This window comes from Miscanthus floridulus, chromosome 15 (assembly GCF_019320115.1).
Source record: "Miscanthus floridulus cultivar M001 chromosome 15, ASM1932011v1, whole genome shotgun sequence".
NCBI classification, from domain to species: Eukaryota; Viridiplantae; Streptophyta; class Magnoliopsida; order Poales; family Poaceae; genus Miscanthus; species Miscanthus floridulus.
This window is the reverse complement of record NC_089594.1, coordinates 71,210,078-71,226,640: the sequence shown is the minus strand read 5'-3', so window position 1 is coordinate 71,226,640 and position 16,563 is coordinate 71,210,078. Positions and strand designations below refer to the sequence as shown.

General features: G+C 45.4%; 1 protein-coding gene and 1 pseudogene across 1 annotated transcript; one reads left to right on the top strand and one right to left on the bottom strand.

Moving 5' to 3' along the window:
* Positions 1-4,348: 4,348 nt before the first annotated feature.
* On the top strand, positions 4,349-6,353 carry LOC136508705 (desmethyl-deoxy-podophyllotoxin synthase-like). Its single transcript, XM_066503455.1, has 2 exons — positions 4,349-5,431; positions 5,542-6,353. The coding sequence occupies exons 1-2, from the start codon at positions 4,511-4,513 to the stop codon at positions 6,157-6,159; spliced, it is 1,539 nt and encodes a 512-aa protein (XP_066359552.1). The 5' UTR covers positions 4,349-4,510; the 3' UTR covers positions 6,160-6,353.
* Positions 6,354-13,657: 7,304 nt separating this feature from the next.
* On the bottom strand, positions 13,658-15,047 carry LOC136507623 (uncharacterized; annotated as a pseudogene).
* Between the last annotated feature and the right edge of the window lie 1,516 nt (positions 15,048-16,563).

Sequence of the window (16,563 nt, the reverse complement as noted above, 5' to 3'; positions counted from 1 at the left end):
TATAATATAAAATACACATATGCATGCATGCATGTAAATATATATATGATGCATGCATGCATATATATATATATATATATATATATATATATATATATATATATATATATATATATATATATATATATATATATATATATATATATATATATATATATAATTTTTTTTTTCTATGCTTGAATTGTGTGATTTAATACGTTTGCTTGAACCGAAACATACTATATGCGCGTATAAATGTATAATCAGCAGCGTACAATACGACTTTGAAAACCTATTTTGAAAAGAAAACAAAAAAAATAAAAAGAAAAGAAAAAAAAACCTTTAGTCCTGGTTCGTATTACCAACCGGGACTAAAGGGTGCCGCCCATCGTGGCATGTCAGGAGGCACCTTTAAGTCCCGGTTGGTGTTACCCACCGGGACTAAAGGTCCCCCTTTAGTCCCGGTTCCTGACCCGGGACTAAAGAACCCCCTTTAGTCCCGGATGCTTACTCCCGGGTGGGGAACCGGGACTAGAGGGGGTTCCCCACCGGGAGTAAAGCTCTGTTCTCTATCAGTGAGTGTACTATCTAAGAGTATCTCTAAGAGTGCAGTCTACCACTAATCTTTTAAGCTCTACCATTAATCTTAAATAATGTGGTGTAGGCTTTAATTAAATAGCTGTTTAAACCATCATAGTCCTTAAGAGTGTGGTCTACAACCTTAAGTCATTATTTCTAAAAATATAAAAGGATTTTCAATAGAAGATACAATAAGTACCAGAGTTTCAACTTAACTTAAAGATAAAAACTGTGTAGCAATCAATAAGGCTGATATTTGAAAATCCAAATTTATTTAGGTTCATAACGTCGTAAGATATGGGCTATAACAAGAGCCACTATGTTTAAACTAAGATTTCAACTAAATGCATATTAAAGATACACAGAGGTGTCACCCAAATGGGAAAAAATTAATATATAGATCACTAATTGATAAGTTTATCATAACTAGATAAAGGCTGTAATGTATCTAGAGTTAAATACACCAGAGATCCATTAACTTGTGAGGAGGTTTCAGTTGGGTCCATCAACTTCCAAAGTGACTTTTTGCGTCCATAAACTTTTAAAATAGTTCATTGCAGTCCATACCTATTTATTTAACCTTAAATTTAAAGCACATTTATAGAAAACCCCTTCCTACACGCATGCAGGTGCATGCATGGCTCTCCGCGCATGTGCCCAGCGCGCGGTGCCTCCCTGCGTCGAAGCAGAGTTGCCGGGCAGTGCAAGGATGGTGTCATGTGGACCGCGCCTCGTACGTGCATACATGCATGTCCCCGTCGGAGCATGGCGTGGTGGTTATCATGTGGTGATGCGAGCAATGCACGTAACATAATGCGATTGATACGGCCAGCATCATCTGCACGTACGAGAGCCCGATACCAGGTGCAGCTTTTGCCTTGCAAGCATTGGCGACGACGTCGACCCGATGAGATGGATCGGGCCAGCACCAGCAGTCCGGCCGGCCGGCCGGCGACCGGGCAGCAGGCGCAGGACGTTGGAGATTCTCTCCAAGCAGCTCGGCTGCGACGCACATATTACTACGCACCCCGCAGCAGGCTGGTGGCCCGGCCGTGCCCCGCCACATCATCCGGCCGGCCGCCAATAATGCGCGCGGTGCGCGTCGCGACACCGCGGTCCGTGGCCCTGCGCTGCGCGCCCGCCGGCTAGGCCAATCCGCCGCGCATGGAAAGGGGCACCCGGCCCGACCCCGATGACGTGGGCGTGGCATCCCGGACACCGGACCGGATGAGGCGCGGTGCCGTACCTCAATTCCGGCCGTCGGTCGATGAAGACGCTTGCGGTCGTTGCAGAGGTGGCAGCCGCAGGGCTCCCTACACCACCTACGAGTACTACACTGTGTGCTCGCTCGCGTGCCATGGCGCACTGGCACCGCCCGCGCCCGGTCCCCCACCTCACCCCGGTTGCCACCAGCGTACGCCGCGCGTACGTATGGCCCGTTCGTACGTTCCGGCAGTGTAAAGGGTACTACTCCGTAGACTACTAGTAGTACTGGCACGAGGCATGCGGGCAACCAAATGCGCCCTGACTTTTGACTTCGCTTAAACCCTCCTCCTCTCCCTCCAGCTCCTCCCCCGCCGCAAAACCCTAGCTCCGACGACCCCCCCCCCCCCCCCCCCCCCCCGCCATTGCCGCGGCCGCCAGAACCTGCCATGGCTTCGACGCATGCTCTTAAGAACTACCACTGCGACCGCTCCCTTTGCCTTCGGGCTCGCCCCCGGCGGTGATGACGAGGGCGGCGCCGAGGCTGAGGCCTTCCTCGCGTGCGCATGCGGTGGGGAGGTGCGCGTGGTGTCCGCCGCGGACGCCTCCGCCATAGGGGAGCCCGTCGACGGCGACTCGGAGGCCATCACCACGCTGGCGCATTATTGGCGGCCGGCCGGATGATGTGGCGGTGCACGGCCGGGCCACCAGCCTGCTGCGGGTGCGTAGTAGTACGTGCGTCGCAGCCGAGCCGCTTGGAGAGAATCTCCAACGTCCCGCGCCTGCTGCCCGGTCGCTAGCCGGCCGGCCGGACTGCTGGTGCTGGCCCGATCCATCTCGTCGGGTCGACGTCGTCGCCAATGCTTGCAAGGCAAAAGCTGCACCTGGTATCGGGCTCTCGTACGTGCAGATGCCGATGCTGGCCGTATCAATCGCATTATGTTACGTGCATTGCTCGCATCACCACATGATAACCACCACGCCATGCTCCGACGGGGAGATGCATGCATGCACGTACGCAGTGCCGGTTCTAGGATTTTAAGGGCCCTCCGGCGATCTCATCGTAACGGTTCCTCTTGACTATGTATAAAATCTTATAATATATAGACACTAATTTTACTTGCAAAACGAAAGCAAATTCAATAACATATTTTTAATTTAACATGTCTGATAATTATCGAGGAACAATATAGATTAAGGAATACATTTGTAGATGCATGATAATTATCGAGGAATAATGTAGATAAAAAAAAATATATTCGTTTTCTTTTCTCAACCATGACAAATGTTTCTTAGGTAACATTATAAAATTCTAACATGTAAATTAGAAGAAAAATATGACCATATGAGTACAAAGTACTAGAAGTCTGGAATACTATATAAATAATTAATTTGAATTAAAAATAAAAAGAAAAAAAAATACCTTGGGCCTAAACAACTAATCGGTGATCGCAATTCATAAAAAGCAAAGAATCAAGATGTCGTCGTCGTGGAACCCTGCCTGGTCGTCGTCCTCGTACGCCGTGTTCGTGTCTCCGGTATTCTAGCTCTACGCGGCGGCGTGGCTCGCCAGCTCCGCGCGTGTAAGGCGCACGTCCCGAACTCACGATCAGAGTGTGTTGTGTGCAGCGTGACTCCTCGCCTCCTCTCTACCCGAGGGCCGTGGGGATAGAAAACTAGGAAAGAAATATCAATGTTGTCTTTTTAGACCTCCTAGCTAGTTCTATGTCTCTCTTCTTATTAGTTTGCCAATGCCTAATAAACTATAGGACCTGAGGGTTTATATACATGGGCTTGGGCCTCTCCTCCGCTTGGGCCCTCGGCCATCGCACCTCATGGCCTACCCTTAGGGCCGGCACAGCACGTACGAGGCGCGGTCCACATGACACCATCCTTGCACTGCCTGGCAGCTTTGCTTCGACGCAGGGAGGCACCGCGCGCTGGGCACATGCGCAGAGAGCCATGCATGCACCTACATGCGTGTGGAAAGGGGTTTTCTACAAATGTGCTTTGAATTTAAGGTTAAATAAATAGGTATGGACTGCAGTGAACCATTTTAAAAGTTTATGGACGCAAAAAAACCACTTTGAAAGTTGATGGACCCAACTGAAACCTCCTCACAAGTTAAAGGATCTCTGGTGCATTTAACTCAGGTATCTATTATGTGTATTGTGTTAGAACAAAGAGAAAGCACGTAAAGTTTATTATAAGTAATTTTTTAGTCAGGAGTATTAAGCAATAATTAATTCCTATATCTCTTAAGATTCTAGTATGTGCGAGAGCACGAGTTGATGGACTAATAGCTATAATTCAACTATAGTCGATATCAAGTGAACCTGTCAACCCACGAAATTCATCAACTTGATTCAGACCGGAAATAACTGCTACACTAGAGAAAAAAATACACATTAATGATGAGGAAAAAAATGACAAGTGTAATAATCGATCGATATTATACTTGCAAAACTATGTATGCATCTTCAATATATAATATGAGGTAGTTGCACCGAGACTTAAGTTTTCGGATGGATACCTAACTGATTAGGTTCTATCACAATTCACAAGATTTGACTTGTACTATGTTAGCAATTATATATATGTAGTTTTTTGTGAATATTATATATATGTAGTTAGCAGCCAGGAACATATATATGGAATAAAAATAAGGAGCAACTTGGCTTGTGGAAATCTCAATAAGTCTGAAATCTTCCAAGTCCACACAAGAGCCGAAGCCCAAACTTCCCAAATCATGGACAACGGTGCGTACTACTACTGCCTACTAGCTCTTCTTCCACTCGTATACTTTCTTGTCAAGTTCTGGTGGAGAAGTTCCTTTGGATCTCGTAGCCATGGACTTCGGCTCCCTCCAGGCCCATGGCAGCTCCCCATCATCGGCAGCATCCACCACCTCCGCGGCTCCCTCGTACACCGCGCCCTGCGAGACCTGTCGCTCCGGCACGGCCCTCTTATGTTCCTCAAGCTCGGCGAGGTCCCGGTGGTCGTCGCATCCACACGGGACGCCGCGAAGGAGTTCATGAAGACCCACGACGCCATCTTCGCGACGAGGCCAATGACCCTGAGCACCAGAGTCTTCACCAGGGACGGCCCGGGGATCGTGATGGCTCCGTACGGCGACCACTGGCGGCAGCTCCGCAAGATCTGCATCATGGAGCTGCTCAGCGCCAGGCGCGTCCGGTCGTTCGGGCCCGTGCGCGAGGAGGCGGCGGCCCGGCTGGTCCAAGCCGTCGTCTCGGCCGCGACGACGGCACCGCTCGTCGACCTCAGCATGCTGGTCGCCGTGTACTTCGCCGACGCGTCGGTGCGCGCCATCATGGGCAGGCGGTTCAAGGAGACGGACACCCTGCTGCACTACGTCGACGAGGGCGTCCGGTTGGCAGGAGGCTTCACGCCGATCGACCTGTTCCCGTCGTCGCTGCTTGTTCGCGTGTTGACCTTGCGCCGAGCGGTGCGCAGGGTGGAAGACTTCCGCGAGTCCTTGGTCGCCTTCATGGATGGAGTGGTACGTGAGCACCTGGAGAGGAAGAAGTCATGTGAAGGAGAAGAAGAAGCTCATGATCAGGAGGACTTGGTCGATGTTCTCCTCCGAATCCAGCAGGAGGGAAACCTCAAGTTCCCTCTCACCATGAACATAATCGAAGCAGTCATATTTGTAAGTATTGTTTGCTATGCTCATCAGTACAAAGGCTCTAATTAAGCATCCTTGTCACTGCTTCTCTTTCATCAATTTAATTTGTCTTGCGTGAAATTGCACGTACGTAGGATCTTATCGCAGGGGGCATCGAGACAGCAGCATCAACACTGCAGTGGGCGATGGCGGAGCTGATGAGGAACCCTGCCGCCATGTCCAAGGCGCAAGCCGAGGTCAGGGGAGTCTACACGGGACAGACGAAGGTGACCGAAGATCGACTAGGCGAGCTACCCTATCTGCAGCTGGTGATCAAGGAGACCCTGCGGCTGCACGTCCCGGGGCCACTGATCCCACGGGAATGCCAAGAACACTGCCGCGTGCTCGGCTACGACGTGCCCAAGGGCGCCATGGTGCTCGTGAACGCGTGGGCGATCTCCAGGAACCCGGACTACTGGGAGGACCCGGAGACGTTCGATCCGGAGAGGTTTGTGGGTGACGCGAGGGATTTCAGGGGCAACGACTTCGAGTTCATACCGTTTGGAGCTGGACGACGGATTTGCCCTGGGATGGCGTTTGGGCTGGCTAATATCGAGCTCGGTCTGGCGAGCTTGCTGTTCCACTTCGACTGGAGCTTGCCGGACGGCGTCGTTCCGAGTGAGATGGACATGACTGAGACCATGGGAATCACTGCTAGAAGAAAAGCAGACCTGCTGTTGTCTGCTACTCCGTGTGTCCCACTGACAAGTTAAATTAAATCCATGGTTCCATCATCAGTATTTTCATCGTCATCAAGTTGTATACATTATGTTTCCTGCTTTCCTCCTAATAAAAAACTGTGCTAAGGTAATTGGGTTGACCTTTTGGTTCCCTTCATCTGGACAGCTCCTGCAGGCTGCATATGTATGCTATGATGAGGATGTGTGTGATGCTTGCACTTAACCAACATCTCCCCATCTGTTTGATGTGTAACTCCAGGAAACTATGGCAGTTAACCAACATCTAGCATTCCCCTGTGTACTCGCACCAAGCATGACGTCCACTCGAATTGTGATTGACTTATCACTACCGGAAACCGGCGATTTGCCGAGTGCCAGAGGCTTTGCCGAGTGTATTTTATCGGACACTCGGCAAAGACCGTGTTTGCCGAGTGTCAGAAAAATACACTCGGCAAACAAAAACACACGGCAAAATACGTCTTTGCCGAGTGTTTTTTTCTGGCACTCGGCAAAGAGGCTTTTTGCCGTGTGCATTTTTTTGGCCCTCGGCAAATCAGTTTTTCGAAGCAATTTTTGAGGCTCTAAATGAATTCAAATGAAAAACTTTTCAACTACAAAGTTGTATAACTTCTCAAGATCTACAAAGTTTATTTTGGTCATTTCTTCATTTGACAAAGCGACAATAACGTTGTTCATAAAATCTACATCACTCATATCTCTCATATTAGTTTCATGAAAGTAGAAGACAGATATATAAGATTTGTGAACAATGTTACTACCACTATGTCGGATGAACAAATGACTAAAATAAACTTTGTAGATCTTGATAAGTTATGAAATTTTGTAGTTGGCAACATTTTGATTAGAAATCATCTTGTCATGCAAAAACGACGTTTGAATTTGAAAATTTTAAAATTTGAATTTTTCAAAAGACCTCGGATGGAAAAACTTCCTAAATGAAAATTGTAGATCTGCAAAAGTTATGAAACTATGTAGTTGACAACTTTTTGATTTGAAATCATCTTATCATGCAAAACTACGTTTGAATCTCTCAAATTTAAAATTCAAATTTTTCAAACGACCTCGGATGGAAAAACTTACTAAATGAAAATTGTAGATCTCAAAAAGTTATGAAACTTTGTAGTTGACCACTTTTTGATTTGAATTCATTTAGGGCCTCAAAAAAGCAATTTACTCTCAGTTTGCCGAGTGCCTTTTTTTGCACTCGGCAAAGCCGTATTTTGCCGAGTGCCTATGTTTTGGCACTCGGCAAAGAGGCATTTTGCCGTGTGCATTTTTTTGGCCCTCGGCAAATCAGTTTTTCGAAGCAATTTTTGAGGCCCTAAATGAATTCAAATGAAAAACTTTTCAACTACAAAGTTGTATAACTTTTCAAGATCTACAAAGTTTATTTTGGTCATTTCTTCATTTGACAAAGCGACAATAACGTTGTTCATAAAATATACATCTCTCATATCTCTTATATTAGTTTCATGAAAGTAGAAGAGAGATATATATGATTTATGAACAATGTTACTACCACTATGTCGGATGAACAAATGACCAAAATAAACTTTGTAGATCTTGAGAAGTTATGAAATTTTGTAGTTGGCAACATTTTGATTTGAAATCATTTTGTCATGAAAAACGACGTTTGAATTTGAAACTTTTAAAATTTGAATTTTTCAAAAGACCTCGGATGGAAAAACTTCCTAAATAAAAATTGTAGATCTCCAAAAGTTATGAAACATTGTAGTTGGCAACTTTTTGATTTGAAAATATCTTGTCATGCAAAACTGCGTTTGAATTTCAAAATTTTAAAATTCAAATTTTATAAACGACATCGGATGGAAAAACAACCAAAATAAACTCTGTAGATCTCGAAAAGTTATGAAACATTGTAGTTGGCAACTTTTTGATTTGAAAACATCTTGTCATGCAAAACTGCGTTTGAATTTCCAAATTTTAAAATTCAAATTTTGTAAACGACCTCGAATGGAAAAACTTCCTAAACTAAAAGTGTAGATCTCGAAAAGTTATGAAACTTTGTAGTTCACAACTTTTTTATTTGAATTCGTTTAGGGCCTCAAACAAACAATTTACACTCGGTTTAGTATAATATATTGGGAACTAAAACGGAATCTAGACACAAGTGACAGTGTGGTGTAGTGGTAAAGGAGGTTTGTGCGTAGCAGGAGGTCTTGGGTTCGAATCCCGTCGGCCGCATAGCTGTGAAATTTACGCGAAAAAAGCCGAAGATGGATGGGCGCTGACCGGTGGGGGCCTCCATCAATTAAAAAAAATTACATTTTTTTTGGGTAAAAATTCTCATTTTTTTCGGGTTTTTTTTCGGTTCCAACTTTGCCGAGTGTCCGCCCTTTGCCGAGTGTCCGGCACTCGGCAAAGCCTTTGCCGAGTGTCCGGCACTCGGCAAAGCCTTTGCCGAGTGCCCGACAAAAAACACTCGGCAAAGACGTATTTGCCGAGTCATTTTTTCCCGAGTGTAATTCGCCGAGTGTTACACTCGGCGAACAATTCGCCGAGTGTTTTATGCCTTTTGCCGAGTGTTTGGGACACTCGGCAAACTCAAGGAGTCCGGTAGTGTATATGGCCATAGGCCATGGGCCTGGAGGGAGCCGAAGTCCATGGCTACATGATCCAAAGGAAGTTCTACATCAGAACTTGATAATGTGGTGCTACAATAAACATGTGCTAATGATGGATTAATTTGGCTTAATAGATTCTTCTCATAAATTAGTCTCCATCTATGCAATTAGGAGTGGAAGTAGGCAGTAGTAGTAGTACGCAGCGTTGTCCATGATGGGGAAATTTGGGCTTTGGCTATTGTGTGGACTTGGAAGATTTCCACAAGGACTTATTAAGATTTCCACAAGTCAAGTTGTTCTTTATTTTTATTCGATATATATGTTGCTGGCTGCTAACTCTCTCTCTATATATATATTATAATTGCAAACCTAGTGTATAAGTCAAATCTTGTGGATTGTGATAGAGCCCAATTAGTTACCGTGTGTTTGGTTGCAGGGACGAAGTGGGATGGGATGGGACGGACCTGGGACGAGCTGTAGTTGGTTGGGAGGCCAGCAGGGTCGAGGACATCCCACATGCGAATATACCCATCAGATGCCGGGCGTCCCCGTCCCTAGAAATTTCACGGACGGGGACACCCCAGGTGGGACGAGCCGCGAGCGCGCACTGTCGGAAAGAAGAGCGACGCGGAGAAGAGAAGAGAAGAGAGAAGGCCGTGGTCAGGCGCGGTGGAGGCCGGCAGGGGTGGAGGTCCATGGGCGACTGAGGTCCGGCGAGCTTCGGAGGTGGAGATCCGGCGAGACAGAGATCCACAGGCACCGCGCGTGGCCATGGGAGCAGAGCTCCGCCCCTGCACCGTCGTGGTCGGCGCCGGCGAGCTCCGCCCCTGGTGCCATCGTGCCCGGCCCCGGCGAGCTCCGCCCTCAGCAGGCGCGCGAGCTCTGGGGCCGGCCCTGCCGCCGCAGAGGAGGAGGCGCCGGGGGGCTCGCGGCCAGGCTCGCCGGCGGGGTGGTGCGCAGCTGAGCTCGCGTCGTCGGCGCGGCTCGCGGTGGAGGTAGGTTGTGGCCTGGTGCGAGCGGCTATTGGGACGGGAGGATAAGGGGCGAGAGAGGAAGAAAAAAGAAAAAAAAGGAAAAATTATAAATGGGTCCCATTTGTCAGTGACAGATCCCACTTTTGAGGTCTTCACACCAAACAAAAAATGGATTGGCCCCATCTCTCGTCAACCAAACAGAAAATGAAGTCATCCCATCCCACGAACCAGGGTTGGGACCATCCCACCCCACCTTGCCTCCCAACCAAACGCTACCTTAGGTATCCATCCGAAAACTTAAGTCTCGGTGCAGCTACCTCATATTATCGATAGCTTACTAGACCTGTCTTTTTTTCTCATCATTAATGTGGTTTTTCACTAGTGTAGCAGCTATTTTCGGTCTGAATGAAGTTGATGAATTTCGGGGGTTGCTAGGTTAACTTGATATCCACTATAGTTGAATTATAGCTACTGGTCCATCAACCCGTGCTCTCGCATGGGCTAGAATCTTAAGAGATAAAAGTATTAATTATTGTTTAATTCCCCTGACAAAAAAATTACTTATAATAAAGTTTACATGTTTTATCTTTGTTCATTTTCTAACATAATATGTATAATAGTACACTATAGCCTCTATCTAGTTATGATAAACTTATCTATTATTAATCTAGATATTTTTAATTCATATCCATAGTTTTTTTTCCATTTTGCGTGGCACCTCTTTGTATCTTTGATATGTATTTAGCTGAAATCTTAGCTTAAACTATAGTGCATCTCTTGTTATAGCCCATATCTTATCACGTTATGAACCTAAATTTTGATTTTCAAATATCATTCTTATTGATTGCTACAGTTTTTATCCTCAAGTTAAGTTAAAACTCTGGTACCTATTGTATCTTTTTATGAACAATCCTTTTACAATTTTTCATTAAATAATGACTTTAGGTTGTAGACCGCACTCTTAAGGACTATGATGGTATAAACAACCATTTAAAGCCTACACCACATTGTTTACCACTAGTACACTGAAGCTCAGCACTGGCGGTTCCAGAGGCATTTCTACTGGCGGCTGAACCCACCGCCAGTGTGAAAGGCTAGTACAAATCAACAATACTACAAGCGGTTAGTTAAGATGCGCCAGTAGAAATAACTTTGTACTGACGGTTTCTCTAAAACAACCGCCAATGATAATAGTGTTTACACTGACGGTTGAAGTAAACAATCTGCCGATGTTAAAGTATTTTTAGTGGCGGTTCGTTTAAGTCAGCCGCTAGTGTAGCTTTTTTAGCACATGTGGTTCGCCTAAATCTGCCGCCTCTGGAATAATTTTTCCAGTGGCGGTTTATTAGCAAAACCGCCAGTGAATTGTTTTTAAAAATTCAAAATTTGTTGCCATATATTTTCCGCCAGTGAATTGTTTTTATTTCCCGTCATATATTTCCCACCAGTGAATATTGTATACAAATTGAAACAAATCCAAATAGAAATCAGAAAAAATTATATTTGCATGCACGAGAAAAGCAATATTTGTTGTAGTCTACCAAAGTCATCACACGCTAATAATGTATACATAAAACAAAGTTTCTTCCACTCATAGCTAGCTCGGTCCCATGACGTACTGCTCTAATAATCCTCGTGGTTTAGCCCTAGCCTGGCAATATCTACGAGATCTCGGTACTGTGGTCGAGCTAATTCCAACTCCGAATCAATATACTTCCCATCAAAGTGAATTATTTCTTTCACGATGAACCGGCTAAAGTCCTCGCAAATGTTCATGAGCTCTTGATTCTGGAGACGCCTACTCGTGGGATCACACTTGTATACCTGCAAAATATAATAAGTCATCATAATTTACAACTAACCAATACAGAGAAGGCATAAGTAGTGACAAAATTTGACATATGACTATTACTTACTTTGCTAGGGTTGTTGGTGTATCTCCCGTTTTCTCTGAGAAACTCGCACACATAGTACCCATAGTGCACCGATCCTGGTGGTTGCTTGTGGCACTATATATATAAGAGTTCGCAATTGGTTACTACATAGTTGCTACATGTACAAACATAGTAGACAAATATATGTATGCTTATTTAAAATTTACCGGATAGTTACTCCGTACATGTAGTGGTTTTTCCAGCTTTTTTTAAATCGTACCATCCACCCTTGAACTTATAGAACTTGTATGCCTTACAGAGCTCGAATGAATTCGACAAGTCATATCCAAACTCTCGTAGATAATATAGAAATATGGAAAACCACGCATGCAAATCTCGACTTACTGTTGTAAAATATCGATGAATTTTTCATAACTGCTCTGCGGAAAATCTGCGGAGTCAAGGACCAAAATCCGTGCCTCGTAGAGCCAAATGTACATACAGACCCAATGGTCCCCGCACGGATTCAATGAAGCCATGTGTTAAGACAGTAAGAACTTTGTAAATAAAAATTATTAAAGGAGTTTATGACCGACACATATTTGAACATGTATGGTGCACATATAATTCTCCTATCCTAGTACTGAAGAAACAGCATTTCCTATGTAGGTGGCCACTGCAGTTTCTGCTGCTCCTTCACTCTAATTTTTGCTATTTCAGCCTCGCTCTTGCCCACAAACTTGTTGTGATCAGGACCCATAACAATTGTGTGCTCGTTCTCACTTATTCTTAACGGGTTGAGATACCCAACCTTTTATCCTCAGTGAAGAAATGGATCCTTAGTGAACCGCATCTCCTGGTCAGCTTGTTGCATTCTGTAAAGCGCACGACTTTGTCAGATACTTCATATGCCCTAACATTATATTAGTAATAAAGCATAATTATGTACGAGCGACACTTACAGGCACCACATGGTCACGAGCTGGACGTCGAGTTTGCGAAGGCAAAACATCAACCAAATGTCCTCGAAGTCAACCATAACCTTGCTAGAGCCACTCATAAAAGTTAGTGGTGGTACAACCACGCTGAAGGCATTGATCCCAACCGAAGATGCTCTCATATACTAGTCATGCAACCTCTTCATCGCACGTGAAACACAACGGAGTTTGCATCACTGGAGTAGAGGCCTGCCTGGCACATATTTATCGGTGGGGATATTATCGTAATCCTCTCTCGTTGGCTTTCGTATGGTGATCTTGTCGAAGGCGGAACTTGGTAGCTTTTTCACAGCCACTGTGTGACTAGTCTCCTTGTCAATCCGGCCATCCACTTCTTCATGACCATCGGTGACGATGTCTCACTAATGGGTGTAATCATTTTTGGCACAGACTTAGCTGATCCTGCAGCTACATGGCCTTTAGGTTCCGACGAGGCATCCTTCTTGCTCGGGGATGATGGTGGATTCAAGGTTGTCGATGGTGGTGGGTTAGGTAGAGGCTCTGAGATGGTGTGGAGGCTAAACGCTGGTGGTGGGTTAGGTTCTGGTGATGGTGGTGCGTTACGAGATGCTAGGGTTTAGAGATGTTGGGTTAGGTTCAGGCTCTAAAGGGGTATGAGATGGCGATGAGGCTGCATGTGAGAACCCTCCTTCATCGTCCACTCCGAAAATGGCATCAATGGAATAGGATCATTCAACCTAATGTCCCGTCTAGGCCATAAGATGAACTCGTTGATAGCTTCACCGAGTTTCTCGACATCGTTAGGAGTGGGGATGTCTAGGAAGTCATCCCTATGTCCTTCCATGACTGTCAACACTTCTACCCTGCAGTACTCCTCTGGCATTTTCTTGTTGTGATAGTCGTGGCCTAGGATCACCATACCTAGTGGCAACTTCTATCATACGGATATTGGTGATACCATACGATATAACTAGGGAGCAAGCTATTGGTGCGACGATGTCATCAACTGCATAGTGCTCCCTATTTGCCGTAGATTCGATACTGCTTGGAACTATTGGAGAATCCAAGGGTTGCGTGATGACCATCTACATCTGTGGTGTCTGTGTGATCATCTATGGCTACTGCATTGTTGGCACTTGTTGACTTGACATTACACTAGCCAATTGTTGCCTTATCTCAGAATCAGGATTGGACATGATTTCAACCAACATCTATTTCATTTCTTGCTTAGCCTCCTCCTTAAAATAATCTCTCATAGCTTCCTTGTAGCGGTCGCATTTTCTATACATCTTGGCATGCTCAGGAAATCCTTCCTTCCAGCCCAACCAGGATGAGACACTTCGCACATGACCGAGGTGCTCTGGGTTACCCAGACCAACACTAAGGGTGTCCCTCTCTCTTGATGGCTTGAATGATCCTTCCTTCTGCTTAGCTACCATGGTCAAAATGTTCCTGGCTGCTTCATTCGGTCATTGGATCTGGCCACGACAAACTAGCCTCACTTTCTTGTAGTTTTCGCGCACGAAGCCAGTCTCCTACCCTTTCGAGTACATCCTCCAACAACAACGGTAACCCTGCTACCTTCCGTGTAGCTTCTTCTGTCATCCATTTGGGAATCACACACTGGTAACCACCAGTTCTAAGATGGTGGTGGTATATGTTCTTCTTTGCAAGTTCACTATTGGCTTGACTCTTAGATAAGAACTCTTCTGATGTCTTCTGCTCAACAAAGGTCTTCCACTTAGTTGCTGTAATTTTCTGGGTACTTCTTCGTTGCGTCCAACCCTTTCTTCACAAACTTGGTATTCAATTCAGATCTCCAGTTACGAAAGCTGATTGCACACTGGCCTCATTGCGTACTCCTTCGTGATAGCTCGTGACTCAGTTGCGAAAATAAACCTTGTTCTCAACTTTTTCCACAAGTCCTTTTTGGTTTTCTTGGGCACTAGTTTCAAATTAGAGATTGTGATGTCAAGATTCTCCCTAACAAGGAAACCGATGGTGTTTCGATACTTAGCTACCACCTGTAAAGGTTGTACAGGCTCTCCTTTTGGAACTGACTTCTGTAATAGAATATGTACGATCTGGCCACTTGTTTACGCCCTGTTCCCCATGTTTCCGCTTCCTATCTTCGGCGGTGGTCTTAGTTGCCTCTGGTGCGGAATCCGATGCATCTTCCTCCGTTTGGTTCTGCAATTGAGAAGTTATCTACGAAGAACAACTAGTCATATATATATATATTCGGTATGTAGGTATGGATATGAATAACAACCCCTTGTAGCCCTTCATTGAAATTATTAAATTAGTACCTCAGTCATCTATTGGATTGTAAGTAAGGTCTCGGGTTTTGGCACGACGAGGAACCCTATCTATGCTAGGGCACGGATCGGACGGCGAACTCCACGATCCACTGGTGGTGTTGTGCTGCAAGTCTGATCCTTGGGCACCCGCCTCATCACCATTGTTTGGTTGGGCACCCGCCTCGTCACCATTGTTTGGAGAACTCATCAAGCTAATTTTGATTTAGTGAATATTTATTTTTGTGTAAGCATCGTTTAACAGCGCATACAATAAATACATAGCATGAAAATATATGTGCGTCTAGCATAGAATGGACATGAAATTTTCACACATAGCATGAATTGAATAAGCTAACATAAATATTCCACACCAATCAGAAACAAAAACTATTGCTACAAATTAAGCATTATAAAATATGCTACCCTAGACTTAATTTATATATATATATATATATATATATATATATCGAACAATGTACAAATAATAACCAGCATAATATAAAATTAATATTTGACCCTAGAACTAATTTATTTTTTAGCACAAAAAGCAACCCTAGAATTAATTTTATGATTATAACACATAATATACAAGTAAAGATGTTGAAACAAATAATCATACAAGTAAAGATGTTGAAACAAAGTTTCAAAAAAAATGTTGAAACAAGCCCTTAATGGGCCACTTAGGGTTTCGACCCAGGGAAATGTGCCAGATGGCTAGCTTAGGTAGGCCAGCGGCATGCCCGACGACGCTCCAAGACAGGCAGCGCGCGGCGGCACGGGGTCCGGCAGCACAGGCGGAGCATGGGAGGAGCAGGTGAGATGTAGACCTCGGTGGCGCGTGCATGGTAGAGGCGGGCAGGGCTCTGAGGTGGGCGGCGCTCCAAGATGGCCAGGGGCTCCGGCGCAGGCAGAGATGGTGGGGCTCCAAGGCGGGGCTCCGACGTGGCTCCGAGGCGGGCTCTGAGACGACGGGGCTCCGAGACAAGGCTCCGGCGTGGCAAGCCGGCAGAGCTCTGAGGCGGTGGTCCGGTGCGGCTGAGACGGCATGGCTCTGAGGTGGGCGGGGCTACGGTCAAGACGGTGGGCCTCCGAGGCATGATCCGGCGGCGTAGGTGGGGATGGCGAGGTGTGGGGCGAGATGGCGCACGTCGCAAGCAGGAATGGCGCGGCGGTGATGGAAAATTTGGGCAGCCTGATGGCGTCTTGGGGAAGAAAATTGCGCCACCAGACTTCAAATTTTCAAAGGCTCTCAACGCGCGGGTATATATAGCAGGCATTTGTATAGGCGGGTTGCCTGATTTCCACTTGCGGTTTGTTTCATCCACCGTCAGTGGAAATAAAAACAAAATAAAAGGGTGTCCCAACCGGGAATTTAAACTGTGACCTAAGGATTACAAGGCCCGGGTGTGACCACTGCGCTATGCTTATGAGTTTGACATTGTTGGTTTCAGAATTGTTTTAACCATAAAATTATTTCAAGAAATGACAGCTTCAAGCTTGAATTGGAGACATCAAATGATTTCTACTGAAAAGGTAATGAAAATACATGTTGTAGAAGTCATCAAGCGCTACAACTTTTGTTATGGTCATCTTTTCATGTCACTAAATTTGAACCATTCAAATTTTGAATTTCAACAAATGACAGCTTCAAACAAGAATTTGACACACCAAATGATTTGAACTCAAAAAGTGATGAACATAAAAGTTGTAGAACTCATCAAGCT